General features: G+C 31.2%; 4 protein-coding genes across 4 annotated transcripts; 3 read left to right on the top strand and 1 right to left on the bottom strand.

The window, feature by feature from the left end:
* The first annotated feature begins 2,836 nt into the window (after positions 1-2,836).
* LOC100813202 (la-related protein 1A) lies at positions 2,837-12,595 on the top strand. The gene is made up of 14 exons (XM_006575546.4): positions 2,837-3,547; positions 3,982-4,513; positions 4,694-4,859; positions 5,294-5,384; positions 5,502-5,573; positions 7,222-7,751; positions 8,110-8,179; positions 9,069-9,173; positions 9,270-9,598; positions 9,827-10,042; positions 10,154-10,217; positions 10,776-10,921; positions 11,160-11,264; positions 11,938-12,595. Exons 1-14 carry the CDS (start codon positions 3,311-3,313, stop codon positions 12,083-12,085), a joined length of 2,811 nt encoding a protein of 936 aa, XP_006575609.1. The 5' UTR covers positions 2,837-3,310; the 3' UTR covers positions 12,086-12,595.
* A 1,462-nt stretch (positions 12,596-14,057) lies between these two features.
* On the top strand, positions 14,058-16,109 carry LOC100812663 (lamin-like protein). The gene is made up of 2 exons (XM_003518422.5): positions 14,058-14,266; positions 15,166-16,109. The coding sequence occupies exons 1-2, from the start codon at positions 14,095-14,097 to the stop codon at positions 15,585-15,587; spliced, it is 594 nt and encodes a 197-aa protein (XP_003518470.2). The 5' UTR covers positions 14,058-14,094; the 3' UTR covers positions 15,588-16,109.
* Positions 16,110-20,363: 4,254 nt separating this feature from the next.
* On the top strand, positions 20,364-22,045 carry LOC100812113 (lamin-like protein). Its single transcript, XM_006576053.4, has 2 exons — positions 20,364-20,514; positions 21,678-22,045. Exons 1-2 carry the CDS (start codon positions 20,364-20,366, stop codon positions 22,043-22,045), a joined length of 519 nt encoding a protein of 172 aa, XP_006576116.1.
* A 493-nt stretch (positions 22,046-22,538) lies between these two features.
* LOC100811584 ((R)-specific enoyl-CoA hydratase) lies at positions 22,539-24,500 on the bottom strand. The gene is made up of 5 exons (XM_006575544.4): positions 24,356-24,500; positions 23,986-24,267; positions 23,091-23,206; positions 22,890-23,000; positions 22,539-22,785 (listed from the first exon to the last, which is right to left on the bottom strand). The coding sequence occupies exons 2-5, from the start codon at positions 24,256-24,258 to the stop codon at positions 22,770-22,772; spliced, it is 516 nt and encodes a 171-aa protein (XP_006575607.1). The 5' UTR covers positions 24,259-24,267; positions 24,356-24,500; the 3' UTR covers positions 22,539-22,769.
* Between the last annotated feature and the right edge of the window lie 639 nt (positions 24,501-25,139).

Here is a 25,139-nt window from a genome sequence, read left to right as displayed (position 1 = left end):
ATTAAATAATTAAAATACTAAAAGACATTTTAATATTATCTAAATTAATAATTATTTGACACCAAAAAAATATATAAGTCATGATTGTGAATATGCATGACAATAGATAGCGTGAGATGAGTAAGTTGTTTCCCTTTTTCTTTTCACTCAATAAAATTAAAACTAAAAAAATAAAATAATTAAGTGAGTAAATGATATTTTAGTCTTGTCTAAATCTATAAATAATTTAACACAAAAAATGTATAAGTGATCATTGTCAATAGATATAATAATGGGGTAAGTGAGTATGAATACATTGTTGCTTGTTCGATTCCCACTCTTGTTCCCGCTTGGATCTTTATTGGGGATACAAAATTTTGTATCCACCCGTCTTCATTTAGAATCAGATAAATTCGTCTGGTCCTCATCCTTATTCACTAAAAATAATTTTATAGAATTATAAAATATTTTTTAAAATTAAATTATAATTAATTTTAAAAAATAATGAGTAATTATATAAATTTATGATGATATAATATTAAACATAAAGAAGAAGAAGGATAAAGATTTTTTTTTCGTATAAGTATAATATGAAAGAAGAAAGATAAAAAGAAAAAAAAGTTAAAAAGGAAGAGAGAGAAGTTAGAAAAAAATATAAATTTTGAAGGAAAATTTTCTAATGATAGAGTAACATGTATCGAGGAAAAAAATTCTTTTATTAAGAGTAATATAATAGATAGATATTTCAAAAAAAATATTATCATTTAATTTTGTAATGATAGAGTGACATATGCCAATGAACAAAGATAGACATTGCAAGTCAAAGATAGATGGATATTATATAATGTATTGTTTTAATAAAAGAGCAACTATTGTAAATTGCGTGTAAGTAAAAAAGATAAAAGAAAAAATGAAAAAAGAATGTGTGAGAGGGAAATAGAAATAAAAAAAGGAAATTTGAAAGGAAGAGTGAGAAATTTTGGAGGGAATTTTTTTTACCACTGGTTGATTGTCCCATCCAAACCTTGTTTTATTAATAGTAAATAGATAGAAGATAATAGTAATAGATGTTGGAAAAAATGTCCTAAAGAAAATTGATAAAAAAAGCTATAATTTTAGCAATTAGAGGAGCATAAGGATGAACAACAGACATGTCTTTTACCGATCGTATTTATTATATAAGTAACGACCAGTGAGTATTGTAATTATATGTTATGGCCTATTAAATGACTTGACAATTTGCACCTCCTATGAGAATTTCATTGGTTCTCATTTTGTTCTTTGCTAATACAAACACTAAGAATTAAAAACATCATTATTATTATTATCATTGAATCGTTAATAGGAATGATAAAGTGAGACTCGTCTTATCGTGAAAAAAATTAAACTAAAAATCATATAACTTACTATTTAAGGATGAAGTGAGAGGTTATTAGAATTAACATACCAAAAAATAAGAAAAAAATATTAAAATGTTTATTTCATAAAATTAATACAAGTTTACAAATTTAGTTAAAGGACCTAAAAGTATATTAATAACTTAAGCCTAAAATTTGATTTGAAAATAATTTATTGTATTAGCATTAGAAAAATTGAGTTTAAATAATAAACTATCAAGAGTAATAAGTGTGTATTTTAATTTTTAAAGAACACTAAAAACTTTTAAAAATAAATTAATTTTCAATCATTGAGACTATAATTTCATAACTGTCAACCATATTTATGTACCTAGTAAAATTTTACACATTTTTTTTATAAAATTCATAGCTCGAATGACACAATCCTATCCTGTTTATGCCTTGTCAGTTTAGCGGGTTGGGTAAGACAAATTGGATGGATTCTACAAACATCCCCCTATCATTTTTAAGTGGGTTGGTCATGTTGGTCTGCTAGGTCTGGTGGTTCAATTTGTCATTACGATCATTTTTATTATTATTGTCATTGTGATCATTACTCATATTGTTGTTGTTATCACATAAATTTTAAAGGGATCGTGAGCTTTGAAATATATTTCAAAACTTAAAAAAATAGAAAAAAAAGTAAAACTATTTTTAAAAACTTGCAACTAAAAAACACAGTCCTTATTTTTTTAGTTGTGTACTTTAATTGGTGCGGTAAGTAGATGATGTTTTATATATTTTTTAAAATTTATTTAAAATTTAAAGCATTCGTACAATACAAAATAAATTTCCAACTTATTGAAAGCGCGTTTGTTTTACATTAACACTCGTCCCCCCTCCCCCCATGTACCCAACATAAAGAACCCACAATGTAAAACTGTAAAAATAATAAACGAGTTTGAGAACCTGAAAACTAGAAAGAAAAAAAAAACTTACACCTAACTCATATTAAACACACGTTTCCAACCTTCACCATCGAATTCAACTGTTTATGTTTTTATTTTTTTGAGGGGGGAACTGTTTATGTTTTAATGTACTATATTCAGTCTTATAAGAGGTTGTAGTATATCGTTTACTTTCCTAAACAACGTTTTTGAGTTAGTTTGCTTAAATTTTTTTAAAAATAACTTTACAAAACATTTTTTATATAAGAAAAAATTATTATTTTTATATAAAAACAATTTTAAAAAACACATTAAAAATATAAAATTATTTATTTTCTTAAAATAAACAAACACTTTTTCAACAAATAAGTTTAAATAAATAATTTTTTTAAAAAAGAAAAATTGTTTAAGTACTACATTAATTATAGGGATATTAGTGAAATTGATAGGGACACTTTTCCTTGGCTGGTTCCAAATGGCGCAAAGAAACAACCAATTGGAAATGTTGAGTGATGTGTGTGATTGATAGGGGCACTCCCTATATATTCACAAACTCTAAAAACCTTGTCCCTCACTCACCTTTTCATCAGTTACCCTCTCACTTTGTTGGCGTCTGTTAACAAACATCGCTACTGTCTCCAAACACACTCCCAAACAGCACACAAACAAACCCGATATTATTCCATCACCTCACTCACTGTCCAAACCCTAATCTTTTTTCACTATTCTTTTGCTGTCACGCTGACTGACCCAACTCCTCCTTTCATTAAAACTTCATAAAAAAGGAACCCTTTTTAGCACACCCACATGAAATTATCGCCTGTTCAGCTCAGGGTTCTTGTGCTCAATATCATTGATTCAACTGGCAAGTAAAAAGTTTCAATCTTTTTGTGGTATCTTTAAGTTTTTGGTGAATCTCTGAGTACCCATTTGGTTGATAGTTTAGAGTGTTGTGTTTATTGGCAAGTGGGGTTTAGAGAGGGGAAATCTTGGGAGTTGGGTGGATTTGTGTGAGAGAGAGAGAGAGAGAGAAAAAAAAAAGCAGTTATGTTGACTGCTGATAATGAGATTGATGAGGATCAGAAGGAGATTGGTGCTCCCAAGTCTCCATGGAAGACACCTACTACTGTTGATGGGAAGGGAGGAGGTGATGTGTCTGTGATGATGGGGACTGAGTCTTGGCCACGTCTCTCTGATGCACAAAGACCACTCAAGAATCTCGAGACTGCTGCTGCTTCTGTGTCAAGTGCTGGTGAGATTGCTTCTAGGCCTTCTTCTATGCAGGTTAGTATGTTCTTTGGGCAGTAGCATTGTGATTGTGATACGAAAATGTTAATGCATAGATTCATGGAAATGTAATATGTTGTTCTTGAGTTTGTATCTATGTTTTTGTTGTCTTGTGTTGTAACAGAATTTATCTGTTTAGGATGGATGTTTGTGTCTTGATTATGATTTTTCATGATTTAAGCCTGGATATTGCAAGCATGACAATTGTGGTCATTGATTGACATTGGATGGTATGTAAATAAGGAGTAGATTTCAATGTGTTTCTACGGTTTAACAAATATCTTACGCACTTATTGTTTTTTTTTTCACCATTGATGCTTTTGTTGTCGTGATAGTAATAGTTGTTGTATGCTTAATGTGACAAGATTCTTGTTTTTTTGGCATTGAATATCTTTTCTTGTTTGTGTGTGCATCGGTTTGTTTTTCAACAGAAGGTGAATGGTGCTGGAAACGTTAACCCAATGCATAAGCTGCCATCATCACGTCATCAAAAGCCGGGTGCTAAGCGCAACTCAAATGGTGCACCTCCCTTTCCAATACCAATTCATTATCATCAGCCAGTTCCTCCATTTTTTCATCCTATGGTACCGCCTCCGCACATTGCTGTTCCTGGTTATGCTTTCCCACCTGGTCCAGGACCTTTTCCGGGTGTAGAAAACCCTTTAGCGAAGCCTGTTTCTCCAGCTCCTGGACAAGCTTTTGCTCCACCTGCTCATGCTGTTGATGGCAAAAATGTTCAGCCTCCGGTGCAAGGAGATCCAAATGCTTATGTTGGCAATTTTTCTAACGGAAGACCAAATATCCAAGAACAAGGTGACCATCTAAATCATGCTTGGCATCATCAAAGACCTTTTCCTTCCAGAGCAAACATTCCTATGCAACAGGGTTTGGGCCCAAGGCCATTTATACGACCTCCATTTTATGGTCCACCTCCAGGGTACATGGTTGGTCCAAGCTTCCCAGGTAAAATTTTAATTCACAGTCCTCTAATTTATGTACATGGTTGTGCTATTACACAGTCACACACATACATCTATGCTTTCCTCTTGTGTCCTTTAATATGTGAGGATTTTTCTGTGATGTTTTTATTTTTTAATTTCTCCATCAGTTAGTTTTTTAATCCAATTTTTATCTTTTGGATAGGACCTGCACCTGTTTGGTGTGTCCCCATGCCACCTCCTGGCTCCATTAGAGGACCCCATCCTAGGCACTTTGTCCCATATCCTGTCAACCCCACACCTCAGCCACTGCCTCCAGAAACTGTACCATTGAGGACTAGTATTGTAAAACAGATAGACTATTATTTTAGGTAAGTAATTTTATTGTTGACCATGGCTTCTATATCATAGTTGATCTTAATCTGTTCTTTTTATCTTTCATCTGCTTATCTATATCTATATTGTGAGAATGATGTTTCCAACTTTCGATTGAATGACAATATACTGTTATTATGTATATTTTTATTGTGAAGTGCACCCATATCTTTTAGATTAGGATAATTGCATAAATTTAACTTTTAGATGGGATTGGTGCTAGAGATGATGAAGTGGAACTGATTTGTAGTGTTTGGGCTTCGGACTGTTAAAGCAACAGGAACAAGCTAATGAACATTAGAAATTTCTTAGGAAGTTCAGTAATAATTTCTGTTGATTCCTTTTGCTGTGAAAATAAACAAAAGTAATTCTTATGATAAAGAAGATAATCCATACAGCAACTGCTGACTTCAGAGCCTTCTTTTGGCAGTGATGAAAATCTGCAGAATGACCATTACCTTATTTCCTTGATGGATGACCAAGGATGGGTTCCCATATCCACTGTTGCTGATTTTAAAAGGGTATGTGTCCAAAGCATTTTCTGCCTCCCAAATGTATTATAATATTGCAGATATATGTTTTCTGCTGGTGAGTTCCATGTTTTTCACTTGCCTTATATGATGTGAATTATCTTGTAGGTCAAGAAGATGAGCACAGACATAGCTTTTATCCTTGATGCACTTCAGAGCTCTAATACTGTTGAAGTGGAGGTTATTTTGCTTTTCTTGGTTTAGTTATTTACTATTTACTGCATGCTTGCTGGTGTAGACAGGGCTAAGGTTCTCATTAACTCTAGAATCTAGTTTGTTGCTCTAAATACTTTCACCCCTAAGCTGAATACTGATGTCTTTTATTCTTCTTGTTTATCTCTGATATTAATCTTGGGCTTGGGGGTTGGTAGTTTCAAATGTTTATGTCATGAATTGTGTATGGATATTTTTTTTGAAAAATATTTTGGGAGTAATGGGATGCAATTTCATGTTTGGGAGAAGTTTAATTCAGCATCTTTTTCTGTTGGTGTTTTGGTTCGTTCCTCGGTCTAGAATTTTCCGGGTCCACATAAACCTTAAATCAGCTCCACTCCTTTTTTCCTCCACTTAATTTGGTCAACTGACCATTTATATCCTATTGATGATTTTTAAAAAAATTATATTGTCATGACATATGTTAAAATTCAAATTCTTGGGTTTTGTATTCCATAAAAGCAATAATGATTTCAGAATTCAGATTATTCAGTCTCTATTTTTTCTTTATCTTCCCATAGAAGAGAGGCTGATTCTTTGATTTGAACTTGTGACTCCAGATCACAAGACAACAACCTTACTGTTGTGCCAAGGCTCACCCTCTAATAGACATATTTAACTCTTCCGTTATATTTCAAAAGGAACTCAGTTTTGAAATATTTTTTCTACATTTAGTCATAGTAGTCAATAGCGTGCTAGTGGGATAGTGAAGTGGAGTGATTTTCAATAGTGTCTACAATAGCGGCTTTGCGCATGCTATCACCGTGCATTTATCCCTGGAACATCATTGTTTTTTTGGGTAAAATATTCCACAAAATGTTATCTCTGTTTTGACCTCTATTCCTTCACACATTATAGGACTATTGCTTATCCTGTGTTCTGTGATTTCTTCTTCCTTTAGACTTCCCAATTCACATTCTGCTAAACTTTTTTTTCTCTAATTTTTTACGTTTTTTTTTCTATTTATTTCACCATCATCTTTCACTTTGACCTTATTACTGTGTTCTTATTGCTCCTTGATTGATGGTGATTGCGTGTGTAAATTGTGACCTATTATTTTATCATGAATTTTGGCATTTGTTTTATTTTGAGTTATCTGTAGTATAAATTTAGTTTGGAATTAGTATTTACAGTAGTGGCTGTCCCGCTTCTTGCTATACTGCTATAATTTTCAGGGTTAGATGCTATGCACAGCTATCTGAAATTGATAACTATGCATTAAGTTTCCTTATTAAGTATAGAATAATTCTCTTAAGTTCAGCACATTTGTAACATCTGTAGTATAGATGTGTTGAGCTTATGAGAATTACACCGTGCTAGTTTGTTACTTTGTTACTCAAGAGGGCATCTTTGTTTTGGCTGAGTATAGATGAATTATAGAGTTGAAGAAGGTTGTGATTGTTAGCTTATATATATTAATAGTTAGAACTTCCTGCTTTCATATGTAGATTCTATATTTATATATATAACAACACTTTTAGTTCTATAGGAGCCAGCTTTAAGTTGCCACTTTATTAAGTACATGAAAGTTTGAAGCTACCTTACCAGCTACTTGATTTTTTTTCCACTTCATTTTCTTCGTTGCCCTCACTTGTAACTTGCTATATTTTTATAGGGTGACAAAATACGGAAACACAATAGTTGGTCGAAATGGATTCGAATTTCCTCAGGAAATTCAGAATCATCAACAGATCAGATTCAACAGGGCGAACTTGTAGATGGTGCTGTCAATTCTCTTGAGAATAGTGATGCTGTTGGAGATAAGACAAAGGAGACTTCCGAAGAAAATGATAAAGATGCTGTTCATGACTCAATTTTGGCAGAGCATAATCAACCAAACAAGGATATGTTACAAATTTCATATATGGACCAAGAAAAAAATACTGAGAGCCATCATTCTAATGATAAATCACATGAAGGTGTCAAATTCTGTGATTTTGACACAGCTAATAATAATTTATGTAGCCAACAAGAAACTGAGCCCAAAATATTTGACAATAATGAAGCTGGAAACATGGATGTATTGAATGAAATGGATGTCCGAGACCTTTCCAATGATTTTGCCAATACTTTTATGCTCGATGAAGAGATAGAGCTTGAGCAAAAGATGCTAATAAAGAAGACTGAACTTTCTTCTAGTGGAAGGTACTTCGTTGTTTGGTCTTATCTTATTGATATCTAGTGGAATATGCAGCAAGTGTTTTATTTTTTAATTCTGACTCTTAACTTGGTTGTGTTCCTTTATATATTTTCCACAATTTTCTTTGAAGTTAATAGAAGACAACACTTGATTTCTTCGTAATATGAAATTCAAAGATTCCTCTCTTTTCATCCTTGTTAAAACAATGTGTTAGTATTCTGTTTGAGATGTTAGAATACCTCTCTTTATTTTAGGCATCCCATATGAAATGGTATTAGGTGATTTTCGTGCTATTTCATTAAGCATATCATATGTTCACTTTTTTGTTCAAATATTCATCTGATGGAAGTTGTTTCCTAAAAGGAATGATGATGAAGATGATGAGATGGCTGTCATTGAGCAGGATGTTCAGAGACTAGTAATTGTCACCCAGGTATTGCTGTTGATAATTTAATTAAAATTAAGTTCATATGCTTATTCTTTCCTCTAAAGTGGTTATCATTCAAATTAGGTTTCAATTTTACATTGTCAGATTGCCCAAACAGCAGCGCTGATGAAAATTAAAATAATATGAGGGTCTTTTGATTTGATGGCTGTTCAGAGGCGAGACCTACATATAACTATAATGCTCTGCATAGTGTATACTAAATTATAAGTTATAAGTATTAGGCTATGTAGTGTTTTTTTTGGTTTGAACAAAACTAATTTAACCATAATATGTTAGAATGGTAATTACAATGAATTGATTATTTAATAATTTTCTATTTTAATGCATGATTGTCAAATTGAGGTTCAAATCATGAATCATATTTGATCGTAAGATTCAGAGACAATGAATAATAATATATCATATAGATGATATTTGGTATTCAATGTAATAATTTAAACTAAAAATAGATAAAAACAACTTAACCAATGGAAATGAAGTCTTTTAGAAGAACGGAAATGAAGCAATGAAATAGCCAAATAGAGTGCACTCATTGAATGAATGACAAAAGAAGTAGTGGAATAATCAATTAGGATAAGTTAAAAAGTGCTCGTCCAATTCCTTTTCATTTAATAATTTAAGCTTATATGACTTTTCAATTTCTTTCATGTGAATTGGTAAAAGAAAGGTAAAGAAAAAAGAATGAATTATTGAATTGTGTGATTTGAATCAATTTTACGAAATTGTCCACATTCATTCATGTATCGTTAGATACAAAGTCATTTGAGATTCATCTTATGATACAAAATTACAAATCTATAGGTAGCCGTATTGTATGGAATTGTAGGATTGAAATTGTGAATCGTAAGATTCTAATAACCGTTTTAATGTACAGAATGGTGATCCTAAACAAGGATCTAGAGGTGGTGTTAAAGAATCAATATCCATCTCCAATGAGCTTGCTTCTGCAATAAATGATGGGCTTTACTTCTACGAGCAGGTTGAGTCACCATTCTTATATTACCTGTTGTCTTTTATTTTTCAGATCATCATCTTCTTTATTACATTTTTTGTTGCCTCACCTTATTATCAACAGGAACTGAAACATAGGCGGTCTAATCGTAGAAAGAATAACTCTGATAGCAGAGATCGAAACATAAAATCTCCAAGCCATAATTCAGGTGCATCAAATATAAAGGTGTTTGAGAGTATTGGTGGAAACAGTGTCGAAGAGTCTGGAAGCAATAATTCTCGAAGGAAACATAAAGTTTTTCACAAGCAACCATCGTCCCTTAAGCAGCGGTTTTTCTCAAGTAATTTTAAAAATCACGGAACTGGTCGAAACTCTAACGGAATCATATCTGAAAGCCCGCCTAGTAATTCGGTTGGGTTTTTCTTTGCTTCTACGCCTCCTGAAAATCATGGGTCAGTTCAAAATTACTGTTCCCAGTGCTAATGACTGCGATATTGGTTTGCTTAGCCAGCCTATTTTTCCTTTATTCACTTTTATCCTTTACCGGAAGAATATCAAGAAAATATTCTATTAAAAAAAGAATATAAATTAATCATTGTTTCAGAGAGCATGATATGACATGTTGATTGTTTTGTTTGACAACTGAAAAATTATGTCCATTAATGATCTTAATTTTGCAGTTTCAAGCCTTCCAAATTGAGCAGTTCACCACATGGGGGCCTTTCTGGTAGTTCACCACATGGGGTTTTTTCTGGTAGTCCACATGGGGTTTTTTCTGGTAGTCCACATGGGGGGTTTTCTGGTAGTCCACCTGTGGGTTCAATGCCAAAGTCTTTTCCACCGTTTCAGCATCCAAGTCACCAACTTTTAGAAGAAAATGGTTTCAAACAACAGAAGTAAGTGATAATCCTTACTGTTTGTATACTTGAGCAGTACTAGGAATGGATATAGCTTTATAGGATATATTGCATTTTAAAAATTCCTTATGTGACTATTCTTCCTTTCAGGTACTTGAAGTATCACAAACGGTGCTTGAATGATAGAAAGAAACTTGGAATTGGTTGCAGTGAGGTGAGCTCCATTTCTTAAGTTTCTATGAAAAATATTTGTAAAGATTGAATGCCGAACCAAATAAAACTTGTTGTTTCCACATTTGTATCACACAGATTGAGCTCATTCTCAATACTAATGCTTTCTGTTCCTGTTACTTTTATAGTGCACTGTGCACCTAATGTTTAATATATTGCCTGCCTTTTTATTACTTAATTAGTTAATTGTGTGAGTTATCTTTCAAAATACTGTGTATGGATATGCTACAATAGCTGGAGTGAAAGTTGTGGAATAGTTACAAGCTTTGCATTTTCAATATTGGTTTGTGGTGCTCAACTTTCTCTTTTTAACTTAACGGTGTCGTTAGCCAAAGCTGTCATATCAAAATGAGCCTGGATGCAGAACTGTGATCTTCATTAGCTTAATTTGGGCATTATGCATACATATTTTTTTAATACATTTTGGTTTTCATATTATTTGCAAATTTAGTATTTATATTTTCTCAAATTATATTCTTTTTCAATCAAACACTTGCTTATTCTGGTAGGTTTTTCTTTCTCCTATTGTGTGTCTTTGCAGGAAATGAATACATTATACAGATTCTGGTCCTATTTTCTTCGAGACATGTTTGTGCCTTCTATGTATAATGAATTTAAGAAATTAGCTAAGGAAGATGCTGCGGCTAATTATAATTATGGTATAGAGTGCCTTTTCAGATTCTACAGGTATCAATTTCTAATTTTACTTATTTGTCTGAGAAGATAGAACTATTTTAGATTTTCATCTTCTGGTCCATTTTGTTGAGTAAATTAATAGGCTAATTTCAAGTCTTCTGAATTTTCATCTGTCATTTCTTTGGAGTAGCTAATTAAATTGCTTAATGCTGCCTATTTTTATTTTTTATTTTTCTTTAGAAGACATCCATGCATGGTTCTTCTGATTTTTGAATAATTTCTTGTTCAGTTATGGTTTGGAGAAGGAATTTAGAGATGATTTATACAAGGATTTTGAACAAACAACTCTGGATTTCTACCATAAGGGCAATCTGTATGGCCTGGAAAAATATTGGTAAAAAACCAAATTCTCTTGCTTATTATTATTTTACTGCACATTTTCTGTTTTGTAGTTTCATTCATTCCTTTTCCCAATTCCATGTGAGATATTTCATAGTGAAAGAAGTAAACATATTGGTTGGTTAGTGGATAACCTAAGTTGTGTTCTAGATTAAAAAAAATTGTCCACTGGTCTATGAAATTTAATTCTACAGCCACCTTCGTTATATTTGATAATTTCCTGTCTTGTCTGACTTGTTTGGGTACACAATCTTTATAACATTGTTTCTGGCTGCATTATTGGACTGAAATGGAGCATTTTGTTTATTCTTGAGGGTAGATTTGTGGAACAGTGTGAACAGTTAAATGTTATGAATGTACATGTTATAACTCTAGATTAACTTTGCATAGCTAATCCAAAATAGATCACCATATTGGAAATATGTTAGTTTCCCTGTACCTATGCAAGCATGTTATTTTAGTAGTGTTGCATTTCTATATTTTTGGGGGAATGGTGGTTGCCATATTCTAAGGCAAGGGACTGTCTTCCTCACATCTGTTAGATTATGTTAGATATAGAGAAGTGTAGTTTTCTGCTATTGTTTTGACACTTCTCTTCACAATTTCATCACTCACTAGAATTTATTCTCTGCTTTGTTCTTACATATTTATATTTATGGCATTGACAGGGCATTTCACCACTATCGCAAGGTCCGGGGCCAAAAAGAACCATTGAATAAACACCCTGAACTGGACAGGTTGCTTCGAGAAGAGTATCGTAGTTTAGAGGATTTCCGTGCCAAAGAGAAGAATGTGGTAAAAGAGTACTTCAATTAAGTTGAGTGATATGGCCAAATGGTAAATACATATGGCAGAGTTTTGATGGCATCCCCAATTTTGATGAGAACTCTAACAACATAACAATACGAGTTGTGGAGTAGCGGCCTACTTTTTGGTTTGAATGGAAAGAAGAAAGATTGTTTGTTTGTTCTCTATATTTGGTTGAATTGATTATGCCTCATCAAGAGGATTGCTGATTGCCAAGTCTTTTCAGGTTTCTTTGATGGATCATTCTATATGGTATACACCACTGCATCCTTTCTTTGGTGGATCTTGCAGATTTTGGGAGACACATTTTCCTGGTTCCAAATGTTGTACATAAGATGATAGACTAGAAGTTGTGACATTACATCATAAGAAAAAGAGGTTATTGTTTTTATTTTTGGTGGGGGTGAAAAGGGGGGTTGTACTTAAATCTTTTGCCAAATTTGAACAGTAAGAGTGAGAGTCTTCTTACTTTGTAACTTGGCGTGCTCATTTAATTTATATCTAACAATTCTTGTCTCACCAAATTGGTATGGTTTAAAAAGCAAAATGTTTTTGGTTCACAACTAAATGGGACAAGTTGTCTCCTTTGATTTTGGGAGAGTATTTTTGGAATGATTGTCTGTGAAGAAGATAAAAGGTAACATCAAATAATTATATAAGGGGTCACATGATGAGTTTAAATTATTTGAGGTTTAAGTAAAGGATTCGAGTTTAAAAGCCATTAACATTTATTGGGTCTGATTGGATCATATATCCTGTCAACTATGCCACGAAGTGGCAATTACATTAAGCCTGAAAAAATAAAACATTTTCTGTTTTTACTTTTTAACTACAGATCTGTCACTTTGTTTTTATACTGTTTTCAAAGATTTGTACAACAAACAAGGTGACAGTTTTTTAATTTAAAAGTTTAAAAAATAAAAAATAAAAATTGTAAACGCCTCCTTAGCTTTGGGCTAGTGGCTTCTCATGGACGAGGAAATATCAAGTTGAGGAGTTCCATCATTCAATTACCTTGTTTCCTTGTTAGCTATACCGCAAATGTATGATTATATAATTTTTTGATATTTTGAACTATTTATATTTTTCTTTAAATTTAATTTATATTTCAGAATTTTCTTAACATTTTAATTTGTGGTCTAATTTTTCAATTCTCAATTATAACAATATATTCATTAAATACATTTTAATGTAATTTGATGTTATTGAATTCTGTTTAAATAAATGACTTTTTATCCTATAAAATATTGAAAAATAATATATTCTATTTTTAATATTTTATCTTTAGTAACTAATACTTACTTTATATAGAATAAAACATCTGCAAATCATATTTGAAATTTATTTGATTAAATTAATTTTACATTATATTTTTATTTTTACAAATAAATTCTTTCATTAAGCAAGACAATTGGATGCAAATCAATTTAATTTTTCATTTTTCTACCACAACTTTTAGCTTAACTTTTTTAAAACTAAGAAATCAAAATTACTAAATAACCAAGTTTATTCTTAAAGTTCTTATTTTGAGCTTTAACTTCAAAGTAACTTTTAAGAGAGAAAACAAAAAAAACATAACCTTATTATAACATATAATATAATATAATCTTATTACATGTTATTATACTTGTATTGTAATTGTTTGAAAAAATAAGGTGCTTATATATTATATTTAATACCGTAAATTCATATCCTTAAAACATAGACTGATATAACTACTCTGCTTAATTTGATTGATTGACTAATATATAAGGTCAAAAGCATCTCTTGGATTCAAATTTGAATCAGGTCTTTCCAAACATACAGTGCCAATTAATTAAAAAATAAAAATGATTTGATTTCATTCTAAAAATGTGACAGTGTTTCGGATCCGGTCAATCTTTCCATATACGTTAATTCGGACCTTTCTCTCTCTCTCTCTATGTATATATATATTTATTGATCCTTTGAAAAACGCAAGTGTATACATATAAATCTCATATTTTCTCAAGAAATAGAAAGGGTTTTTGATTAAAAAAATGGAGATTTTAAGTTTTAAAAAAATAGTGATGATGATGATAACTATGATGTTGGTAAACATGGCGAAATCAGAGCTTCACTACGTTGGAGGCAACAAGACAACTTGGGCAGCCAATGTTAACTTCACAGAATGGTCAAGTAGTGAGCACTTCCATTTGATGGATTGGATTTGTAAGATTTCTCCTCTCTCCATTTTTTAAATGTTTTGTTTTCTTTAGGCTATTAGTGAATGGGTGGAATGGTTAATAATGGAGTGGGGTGACAAGAATTTAACCTATTATTTTATGCGCACATGAACATAAATCAACATACAACACTCAAATTTTCGAATTTCAATACCCTCCATTGAAAGAGATTTTTCTTTATTTAACCCTTATCAGTCCAACCTATTTCATACCATTCTTTTTCAAAAAAAAATAAAATTGCCCAATCATTTTCTGATTACTTGATTTGAATTTTTTTTTAATTCTTAATCTCAATTCTCCCTAGTGTGTGCACAGAAAAATATATATATAAAGAGGGTAAATGATTTAATTGTTTAAAAAATTAGACTTGAATATTTACTCTTAATCTTTTTTCTAAAATGAAAAATTCGCTAATTCAACTTTCTGAGTAGTATGCCTACATTTTTCCAACGCATATTACCAATAAAATGCACATTTTATGAGAATTTTTTCAGTTGTTAAATTATAAGAAAACATTTTTCTCCGTTTTTTTAAGGCTACTATGCAATTCCCTACTGATGGCATGATCAATAATTTATGACTTGGCATGATTTCATTGTTTAGACTCAAATTGATATGCCAAATGTAATTATCTTGATTAAAAACTTGAATATGTATAGACTAAAAACATTTAATTTTTTTGTTTAAAAAACCATTTGATTTAACAATTCAAGACATATATGTTTTCAGTTTCCTCATCACATTTTTTAAGTCAATAACAAATCACAATCCACAAATAAATTACAATAGCCAAGTTTTATGTATGTCTGCACTCAAATTACTATAGATTAATTTACATTTTCTCTTTTGACTGACTATGATTTATGATGTTGTTATGCTTGCAAGACTTTGGATATGAAAGGCACGAGTACAGTGTACTAGAGGTGAACAAGACTAGTTATGAGAACTGCATAGAGAAAGGATTTATTCAAAACGTATCAAGGGGTGCAGGAAGAGATGTGTTTCAACTAACAGAGTTCAAGACTTACTACTTCTTAAGTGGAGGAGGCCATTGTTGGGATGGGGTGAAGGTTGCTATAACTGTTACTGAGGGTGTTGCTTCACCAACTCCTGCACCTTCACCAAAAACTGGTGCTCCAACACCTTCACCACAAAGTGATGTTCCAGCAACTTCACCAAAAAGTGGTGCTCCAGCACCTTCACCAAAAACTAGTTCTGCTTCAGATGACAATCGGGTCAACCAGATGCTTTTGGTGTTCATCTTTGTCTTGATTTGTGGTATCTCTTCAAATAACATCAGTTACTAGAATGGTATAGACCACAAGTATATCTACCATAGTTTCTGCTGTAGTTGTTGTCTTTATTTTGCTTTAAGTAATGGTAAGCTGAACTATGAAATCCAAGGTATCTTTTAACTTTATTAATAAGTGGTTTGCACTTGCTACTATTCTTGATAGTTTTGTTGTCAAACATTGTGACTTAATAATACTTAAGAGAAAAAGGGGAGGAGGGGCTTAGTTTATCATGAATTAACTTTAATGTTTATTTCTTTTTTTTTTTAACAAATCAACAATTGTAGATCATGTTCTATTACTTAAAAAGTTACCACAACAGCAATTTTTCCATTAGTTTTTTTCTTTTTCTTTTGTGTAAATAGCTGCTGCAAATGTGGATTAAAATGAAGAACAAGAGGATCGATAAGTGACCATTTCTTTGGTTTCATGCGAGGCAATTGCCAATACAATATATAGAAACCATACTGGCACGGAACTAAGTAAAAATATAATTTGTTACTGTTAGTAAATATTTGTTTTATAATTTAAAATTTATAAAAATATATTAATTATATGAATTTTGTTTTTATAAAATAAAATGTTTGTTAGAATCTGTTCCATAAAACTAAAACCATATAGTTTAAATTCCTATCTTTTAGGATTTTACTTTTTTCCTTAGGTCAATTTTTTTTACGTGTTATTTTGCAAACCAGGGATAGTTAGTAACGTTACACGTTTTTATTTTTTTTACATTATGCCTTAGCAAGTTAGTTGTAAATTTATTTTGTTGTTTCTTTAATGTTGGCTTCCAAAGTTCACAAGCACATAATAGTTTTACTTTTTTCTTTTATTGCATAAGGTCTATGCCTATATATCTCTCATTCATTAGCCAAAACAAGTAAAAAATCAGTTTTGCTAGACACCACAAACAACAATATTTTATGTCAACATTTTCTCTCTAATAATAACGTTTACGCGTTTCCTGACAATTTTATTTTTTCTTTTGTGTTTGTTGTATGTTTAATTTTGCATTGTTAATCTATGTGTCTAACTATGAAGTTGCATGATTATTGTTGTTCTTTTATTTAGTTTGAGATTTTGCATCTTTCATCTTTTTTATTTTCTACCAGTTACTAGTTAATACAATAAACATTTCCTTCAAAACCCTTAGTATTAGAGTGTACAAATGCCAGAAAATTTACCAGTAAGAGCATCTCTTTGTGTCATTCAATTTGGAGCTCTGTGCAAAGAAGTGAGGCTTTTGTGAAATTTGATTAAAAAAAGAACACATCAAACAATCAAGTCTGAGTGTTCATCAACAACATCAGACTACCAAAGAGAACAAAATCTTTTCTTGAGTCTGCCGTTTGTCTTTTTGTTCAGGGTAAGGGATCACAATTTAGAACCCCTGATGACTATAAGTCTCTATTAAAACACAAAGTAACAACTACATTACTTATATGTCTAACATTGCCTTAGAAAATGTAGTCAAGCACAGTCTGTAGAGTTATATGTGTAGTTGGTGGTTGAGTTTGATGTCAGTGGAAGGGTGGTTCTATTTCCTATTTTGTAGGGATATGTGTAACAAACCACATGTATCTTTGTACATATGCGGTACTGCTGGTACCAGTTTAATGAATTTTTATCCTTTGCCTATAAAAAAAAATGTCTTAAACTTTGCAATGAGAAACATTCATTTTAAAAATAAAATCACTCCTTGTTTAAAAAAGAATGCACAATAATAACATCAGGACTAAACTTACAGATATCAGTTGCTCGCACTTCACCAATAATCTGATCTCCAATGAAATTCAAGTTTTGAGATACATACATACACAGCTCCAGGCTGCAATTATGCATGATATTAGAAAAGTGAAGGGGCCAGGGAAGAAAATGAATTTAAGAAAGTTATCACAAAGAATCTCATTGAAACCCTCTTTCAATTGTAACTTCTTCTTGATCATCCTAATGGACGGAGGAATATTCCTACACTGTTCACTTTCCTCTCATCTCTCTCTTCCGGCTTCATTGTCCCAAACTCCTCAGAGGAACAACCTCTGCCTGTGGAGTCATTTTTCAGTTCTTTGTTTGGGGTATTATTATTACCATTAATCAAACCTCTTGCCACATATTTAAGATGCAAAATTAAGAAATTGACAAACAACTTTGTAGCTTTATTTTTCAAGCTCTTATTTTTTCAATTCAACTTAAAAGTAATTTATAAGTTAAAAAAAAAAGTCAGCCAAACAGATTCTATATTTAAAAAAAATGTGCTAAAGAGTTTGTTCTTGACACTACTGCTTTTGATAATAGTTGCAACATCAAAATTAATCTTATACAAGGAAGAACAAGAGGATCCATAAGGGACCATATTTTTTGTTTCATGCGAGGCAGTTGTCAATACAATAAGTATATAGAAAGAATACTGGCACATGACTATGTAAAATTTAACTGGTTAATACAATGAGAATAAACATCTCCAAAACCATTAATATTGGAGGGTACATATGCCTGAAAACTTTGGAACTCTGCAAAGAAGTGAGCTTTTGTGAAACATGACCAAAACACTCACTAAACAATCAAGCATGAGTTTCATATACTACATCAGAATAACAAAGAACAGATACTTTTTTTTGTCTGCAGTTTATCTTTTTGTTCAGGTTACAGGATCACAATGTAGAACCCCAATGGCTATAAGTCTTCATTTTTTTTTTATAAAAAAAAACAAGCATATTACTTGTGTGTCTATCATTTTTTTTGCCTTTGAAAAGTATTCACGAATCACGATTAACAGTAAGAACAGTGAATATCTTTCATCGCTCCTCGTGTTGCTAGCAAAGTCACAATCTCACCGTCAATGACAAGAAGTTCACCATTCTTGAAGAAGCACCTTGTCTTAAACTTTGCACTGAACAACATTGAGAAACATTCATTTAGAAACAAAATTGCTCCTTATTTCAAAAAGAATGCACAATAATAGCATCAGGACTAAACTTACAGATATCATTTTTTATTTTCTCTCAAGATTAGTTGCTTGCACTTCAATAATTTGATCTCCAGAATAGCCTGGGAACTTAAAATTAAAGCTTTGAGACACATACACAGCTCCTGGATGCAATTATCCATGATATTAGATAAGTGAAGGGCCAGAAAAGAAAATGAATTTAAGAAAGTTATCACAAGGAATCGGAATAATTGAATGAATGGCTTCAAATTATTGCCTCAATTTACATAATTTATCAAGCACTATAAAATTAAGTTCTTTATTCAAGTTGATCAAATCTAATGACTACTACCAATCATGCAAACAGTAGAACCCATGTTAATATTCAAGTTGACAAAACTGAAGTCTTTTATCCATGCATTCATATTTTCATGTCTTTTAGAAAAAATAGAAAAATTTAAGCTTATTCATACTTCTCACGAGTCATGACACATTTTAGTCTATGCAACAAGTGAAAGGCCGCTTGCCCTTATTTGACACCTCACAGAGGAGATTAGAACTTCACATCTTATCCTTCTTCATATTATGATACTCTATTTCATGTCATAATTTTCCATTAAGAGGAAACAATAAGGATTTTAACCTATTGAAATTAGCCTGCTGACCTTATAAGTTCTTAACTGATTAAGGAAGGGCGCCTCTAGGAAAGTTACAAAAGTCTTAAAACTTTTGGTGAGAAACTTTTTAAAAAATTGCCAAAAAGTATTTTAAAATTGGATTAAAAATTATTTTAATTTTATCAGACATGTTTTATTTTAAAAATTACATTTCAAAATTAGAAACAAAAAATTGAAAACTCAAAAACGTAATCCCTAAACGATGCCTAACTAGTAGGAGATCTTTTTTACCTGTCATAAAAAACTTATTCAAACATACTCTTCTTTGAATTCTGACTCATCTTAAAATATCATTATTTTAAATTTTATCACTAACTTCTCAATGATAAAAAAGACATGATATCGTACTAATAATTTTCCCAAATTTTAGTTTATTTCAAAATGTTTAAAACAATATATTTTGTAAAATTAAAATATATATTTTTAATTATCATTATATGAAATACAAGAACATTATTGAAATAAGTAAATAATATATTTGAATGAAATTTATTTTAAAATATTTTACTTTTTCATTAAATTTAATTTATATTTCATTTTTTCTAAACATTTTAGGTTGTGGCAAGTTCTTGAATTCGTAATTACAACAATATATTTAGTAAATATTTTTAATTATTTAGTAAATTCATTATAACATAATTTGACACTATAGAGTTTTGCTTAAATAAATTACTTTTAACTTCTTTTTAAGTTCTTATTTTTTAACTTTGACTTAAAATAATTTTTAAGTCCAAAAAATATTTGGTCAAACATAACCTTAAATATATATAGTGTGCTTGTACTTTAGTTGTCTTAAAAAAATATGGTGTTTATATACTGTATTTAATTTAATATTCGTATTCATATCCATAAAACATATTTGATATAACTTATACTTAATTGGATTGATTGACTAAAAGGGTAAAAATAATTTCTTGAATTCAATCTAGAATTAAAATTTGGAAGTGATTTGAGTTCTTTCCAAACATGCAATGCCAATATATTAGAATTTGCAAATGATTTGATTTCATTCTAAAAATGTGACAATGATATATAGCTCAATCGGTGCCAGTTAATCTTTCCATATACATTAATTCAAGCCTTAGTCTCTATAAATTTTGATCCTTTCATGAACGCAAATATACGTATAACTCTCATATTGATAGATAGAGGCTTTGAAATTTTTTTGGATATTTTGAGCTTAAAAAAATGGTGTTGATGATGATGATGACCATGGTGCTGGCAAACATGGCTAAATCAGAGCTTCACTACGTTGGTGGGGACAAGTCTAGTTGGGGACCTAATGTTAACTTGACAGAATGGTCAAGTCATGAGCACTTCCATTTGGAAGATTGGCTTTGTAAGATTTCCTCCTTATTTTTTTTCTTTTCTTTTTTAAATGTTTCATTTTCTCTTGTGCAAAGTAAATGGTTAGAATGGTTAATAATGGAGTGGAGTGACAAGAATATAACCTTTATCCAAGTTTATATGTACAAGAACCTAAATCATTACACAACACTAAAATTTCTTAATTTCAATACCCTTCAATGAAGCGTGTTAGAGATTATTTTTCTTTCAATTATCATTTATGATTTTAACCCTTATCAATCTAACCTTTTTCCATACCATTCTTTTTCAATGTTTTTGCTCAATCATTTTTTTGTTATCTGTTTTTATATATTTTTTAATTCTTATCCTCAATTATCCCAAGTGTACATGGAAATTTAAATTTATTTAAAGTAAAGAATTTACTTATTTAAAAAGTTAGTCTTAAATATTTTATACAAAAAACAAAATTTGAATATTCTAGCCTTTTTTTGCTTTTAAATTTTAAGAACACGTTTTTCATTGTTTTTTAAGGCTACTATGCAATTCTATCCACCCCTTTCTGATGAACCCTACACATGGCATGATAAATAATTTATGACTTAGCACTGTTTCTTTGTTTAGGTTTAATTTAAAATGACAAATGTGATTATCTTGATTCAAATACTTGAATATGTATAGAATAGAAAAAATTAATCTAACAAATCAAGAGACATGTTTTCAGTTTCCTCATCACATTTTAAAGACAACACAACTCGTAAGAATAAAGAAAGTAAAAAGGTTAGGTAGAGAATTTAACTTGATGCACTGCACTATCATTCAATCATAAATTACCGTTAATATAACTTTTAAAATAAATTTATAAAAGTCAATAAACTTGTGATACATGATAGTTTATAATTGATTGACATGTAAATTTTTTTTTTATACTAACTTTCAATACATAACTTTTTTTTCTCTTAAACCATCTCAAAGCGCAATAAATCACACTCCACTAATAAATTACTATGATCACGTTTTATGTATGTCTTCACTCAAATTTACTTTTTTCCCCATGTACAACTTTTGAGTAAGGAATACAGAAGGGAGAAAAAGGAGTCAAGGTCATTAAAAAGGCACATGTAATTGTAGATTAATTTATTAATGTAGATTAGTTTACTTTATCTTTTGATTAAGACTTAATGATGTGCTTGCAAGACTTTGGATACGATAGAAACGAGTATAATGTACTAGAGGTGAACAAGACTGGTTATGAGAACTGCGTGGACACAGGATTTGTTCAAAACATATCAAGGGGTGCAGGAAGAGACGTGTTTCATCTAACAGAATTCAAGACCTACTACTTCTTAAGTGGAGGAGGCTATTGTTGGCATGGGATGAAGGTTGCTATATCTGTTACTGAAGGTGTTTCTGCACCCAATCCAGCCACTTCACCAAAAGGTGGTGCTCAAGCAAGTTCGCCAAAAAGTGGTTGTGCTTCAGACGGCATTCAAGTCAACCAAAAACTTTTGGAGTTCATCTTTGTCTTGATGTGGAGCATCTCTTCAATTAACATCAGTTACTAGAAATGGTAGACTATAGGTATGTGTACTATAGCACCAGTTGTAATTGTTTTATTGATTTTACTTTGTGATGGTAAGTTAAGCAATGGAGTTCAAGGTATCTTTTAAATTTATTAGTAAATTGGTTGGCCTAGTTCAAATTTCACTCTCCCACCATCATTGTAATGCCAAACATTGTTTACTTGAGAAAACGAAAAAAAGGGGAAGGGAGATAGTTTATCATGAACTAATTTTAATGATTTTTTCTTTTTTGACAAACCAAAAATGTTGGATCATGTGATACACTTAAAAGTTACCAACAAGGCAAATTTTCCATTAGTTTTGTGTAAATAGCTACTGCAAATGTAGACTTAAATTAATCATATATAGAGAAGAACAACAGGATCAATAAGGGACCATATTTTTGGGTTTCATGCGAGGCAGTTGCCAATACAAAATATAGAGAAACCGTATCGGCACGAAACAAAGTAAATCTAACTTATTAATACATTAAACATTTCCTCCAAAACCAATAGTATTAGATGGCAGGAAAGGCCAAAAAAATTATCAATAAGATATCCCTTGATTCGGAGCTCAGTGCATCAAGTGACCCTTTGCGTAATATGATCAAAAGGCACACAAAAAAGATCAAGCATAACTGTTCAGCAACAACATCAGAATAACAAAGAGAACAAAAACTTTTTGGTGTCAACTGTCTGTCTTTGTGTTCAGGGGAGGGGATCACAATTTAGAACCCCCAATCACTATTCATTAAAACACAAAACAACAAACATATTACTTTTATGCCCAACATTGCCTTTGAAAAGGTATTTGCGATTAACAGTCAAGAACAATGAATATCTTTTACCGCTTCTCGTGTTGAATCTGTTCTACAGTCAAGGTTGGTAACAAAGCCACAGCCTCACCATCAATGACAAGAAGGTCACCATTCTTGAAGCACCTTGTCTTAAACTTTGCACTGAATAGCATTGAGAAACATTCGTTTAGAAACAAAATTACTCCTTGTTTAAAAAAGAATGCATAATTATAACACCAGGACTAAGCTTACAAATATCGATTTTTATTTTCTCTCAGATTAGTTGCTTGCACTTCACCAATAATTTGATCTCCAATATACACTGGGAACTTAAAATTCAAGCTTTGAGATACATACACAGCTCCTGGCTGCAATTATCCATGATATTAGAAAAGTGAAGGGCAAGGGAAGAAAAGGGATTCAAGAAAGTTATCACAAAAAATAGGAATAATTGAATGAGAGACTTCATATTATTGACTCAATTTACATCATTTGTCAAGCACTTAAGTCCTTTATTCAAGTTGATCAAATTTAATGATTAGTACCAATCATGCAAGCAGTAGAACCCATGTTAATACTTAAATTGACAAAACTTAAAGTCTTTTATCCATGCATTCATATTTTCATGTCTTTCACAAAAATAGTAAAATTTAAGCATATACATGTATCTCCCATTCTACTTCTCATGAGTCATGACACATTTTAGTCTATGCAACAAGTGAAAGGCCGCTTGCCCTTATTTGACACTCCTCACAGTGGAGATTACAACTTCACATCTTATGTTTTCTTCATATTATGATAATCTATTTCATGTCATAATTTTCCATTAAGAGGTTCCTAATACTCAAGTCCATGGAAAGGATGTTCATGGGGGCAGGGTGATTTGGATCTCGGAATCAACTTTGGTTTCCCCAAAGCTGTTGGCTGTGGAATAAATTTTACTTACATAAAGCACCAGCTAACTTTTGCATGTAAAAATCTATGCTACAGAAGTATAAAATTCAGTCTATCAAAAGAAAAAAGAAAGAACTCTCCTAATTTATCTGTTTATTCACTTTAACTTAGTTTATAGAGATGAGAACGTTAACTATCTCATTTCCATAGGAGGCATATCAAAATTTAAAGAGAGGGTTAGCATGAAACTTACAAAATGTGATGAGATGATATGAGGAAAGAGAGAAGCCACAAGCATCCCATGTACCAGTGGACCTTCAAATCCAACATCTTTGGCAGCAGCAGAATCAGTGTGCAAAGGATTAGAATCACAACTCACCTTGGAGTACTGGAGAACATCTTCCTCAGTATAAACCCTTGTTTTTCTCAATACATCCCCAGACATAAGTACATTAAGAGTTGCAGAAGTAAAGCACCTAGGGCTCAGAGGATGGACTTTGTGACAATGTAAAATTCTTATGAGCATTCTTGCAAGCTGCAAGGGTTCAAATCAACAAAACAAAGCCCTGATGTAATACCCCACTAACTGTAAATCAAGTAAAGTGCAACTTAAATATTCTCACGGCTGGTAGATGTGGTTTCTTGAGGTAACTGGTGGCATGGACTAAAGTCGAACAGCCGGTGGGCGTTTGAGCAGCTTGGGAGACAGTATGCTTATTATTTAATACGTAGTACCTAGTTGTTTATTTACGGATCAGAATTCAACGAAACGGAAAGATATATCGCACAGATAAATAAGAAAAATTAAGGAATTACTTTTAATTTTTTACAAAATAAATTGAACTTCTTTTTAAATGTATTTTTTTTTTTAAAGGTTGACTTTATCCAACTATTTTATGTCAATGTAAGTAGTTGTTCACGTCATCAATTTTTTCTCAATGGTACTGGTACATGCATTGTTAGTTATTCTTTATAAAAAAAAATAAATAATCTTTTAAAATTTAGAGAAAATGCAAAAGACTCTAACATCATTTTTCTTTTGAAATGTTACCTATATTTATCATTTTCAAGAATTAATGTCACTCGTATTCGTCAGTATATAATTCATATTGATTTTAGTACCTTCAAAAATTAATGTAAAAATAATAAAAATATTTATATTCTTATAATGAAATTTGAAATAATAAACTTAATGTTTTAATTAAGCTTAATATTTCAGTTTAGATATGATGACGAGGAGGACTCGGCAAAGTGAAAAATAAGGACGAAACGGAAAACAAAGTCAAGAATAAAATAAGAATAATAGAATATTGAGAAATCGGGGAGCATAAATGAACATTGGTCAAACTGTATAAAACTTCTAAATCGAACAATTACTTTCACTTTCTCATTCGGTTCAAATAGAGA

Source organism: Glycine max, chromosome 2 (genome assembly GCF_000004515.6).
Source record: "Glycine max cultivar Williams 82 chromosome 2, Glycine_max_v4.0, whole genome shotgun sequence".
NCBI lineage: Eukaryota > Viridiplantae > Streptophyta > Magnoliopsida > Fabales > Fabaceae > Glycine > Glycine max.
The sequence above is the reverse complement of the archived record's forward strand: the minus strand, read 5'-3'. Positions and strand labels throughout refer to the sequence as shown.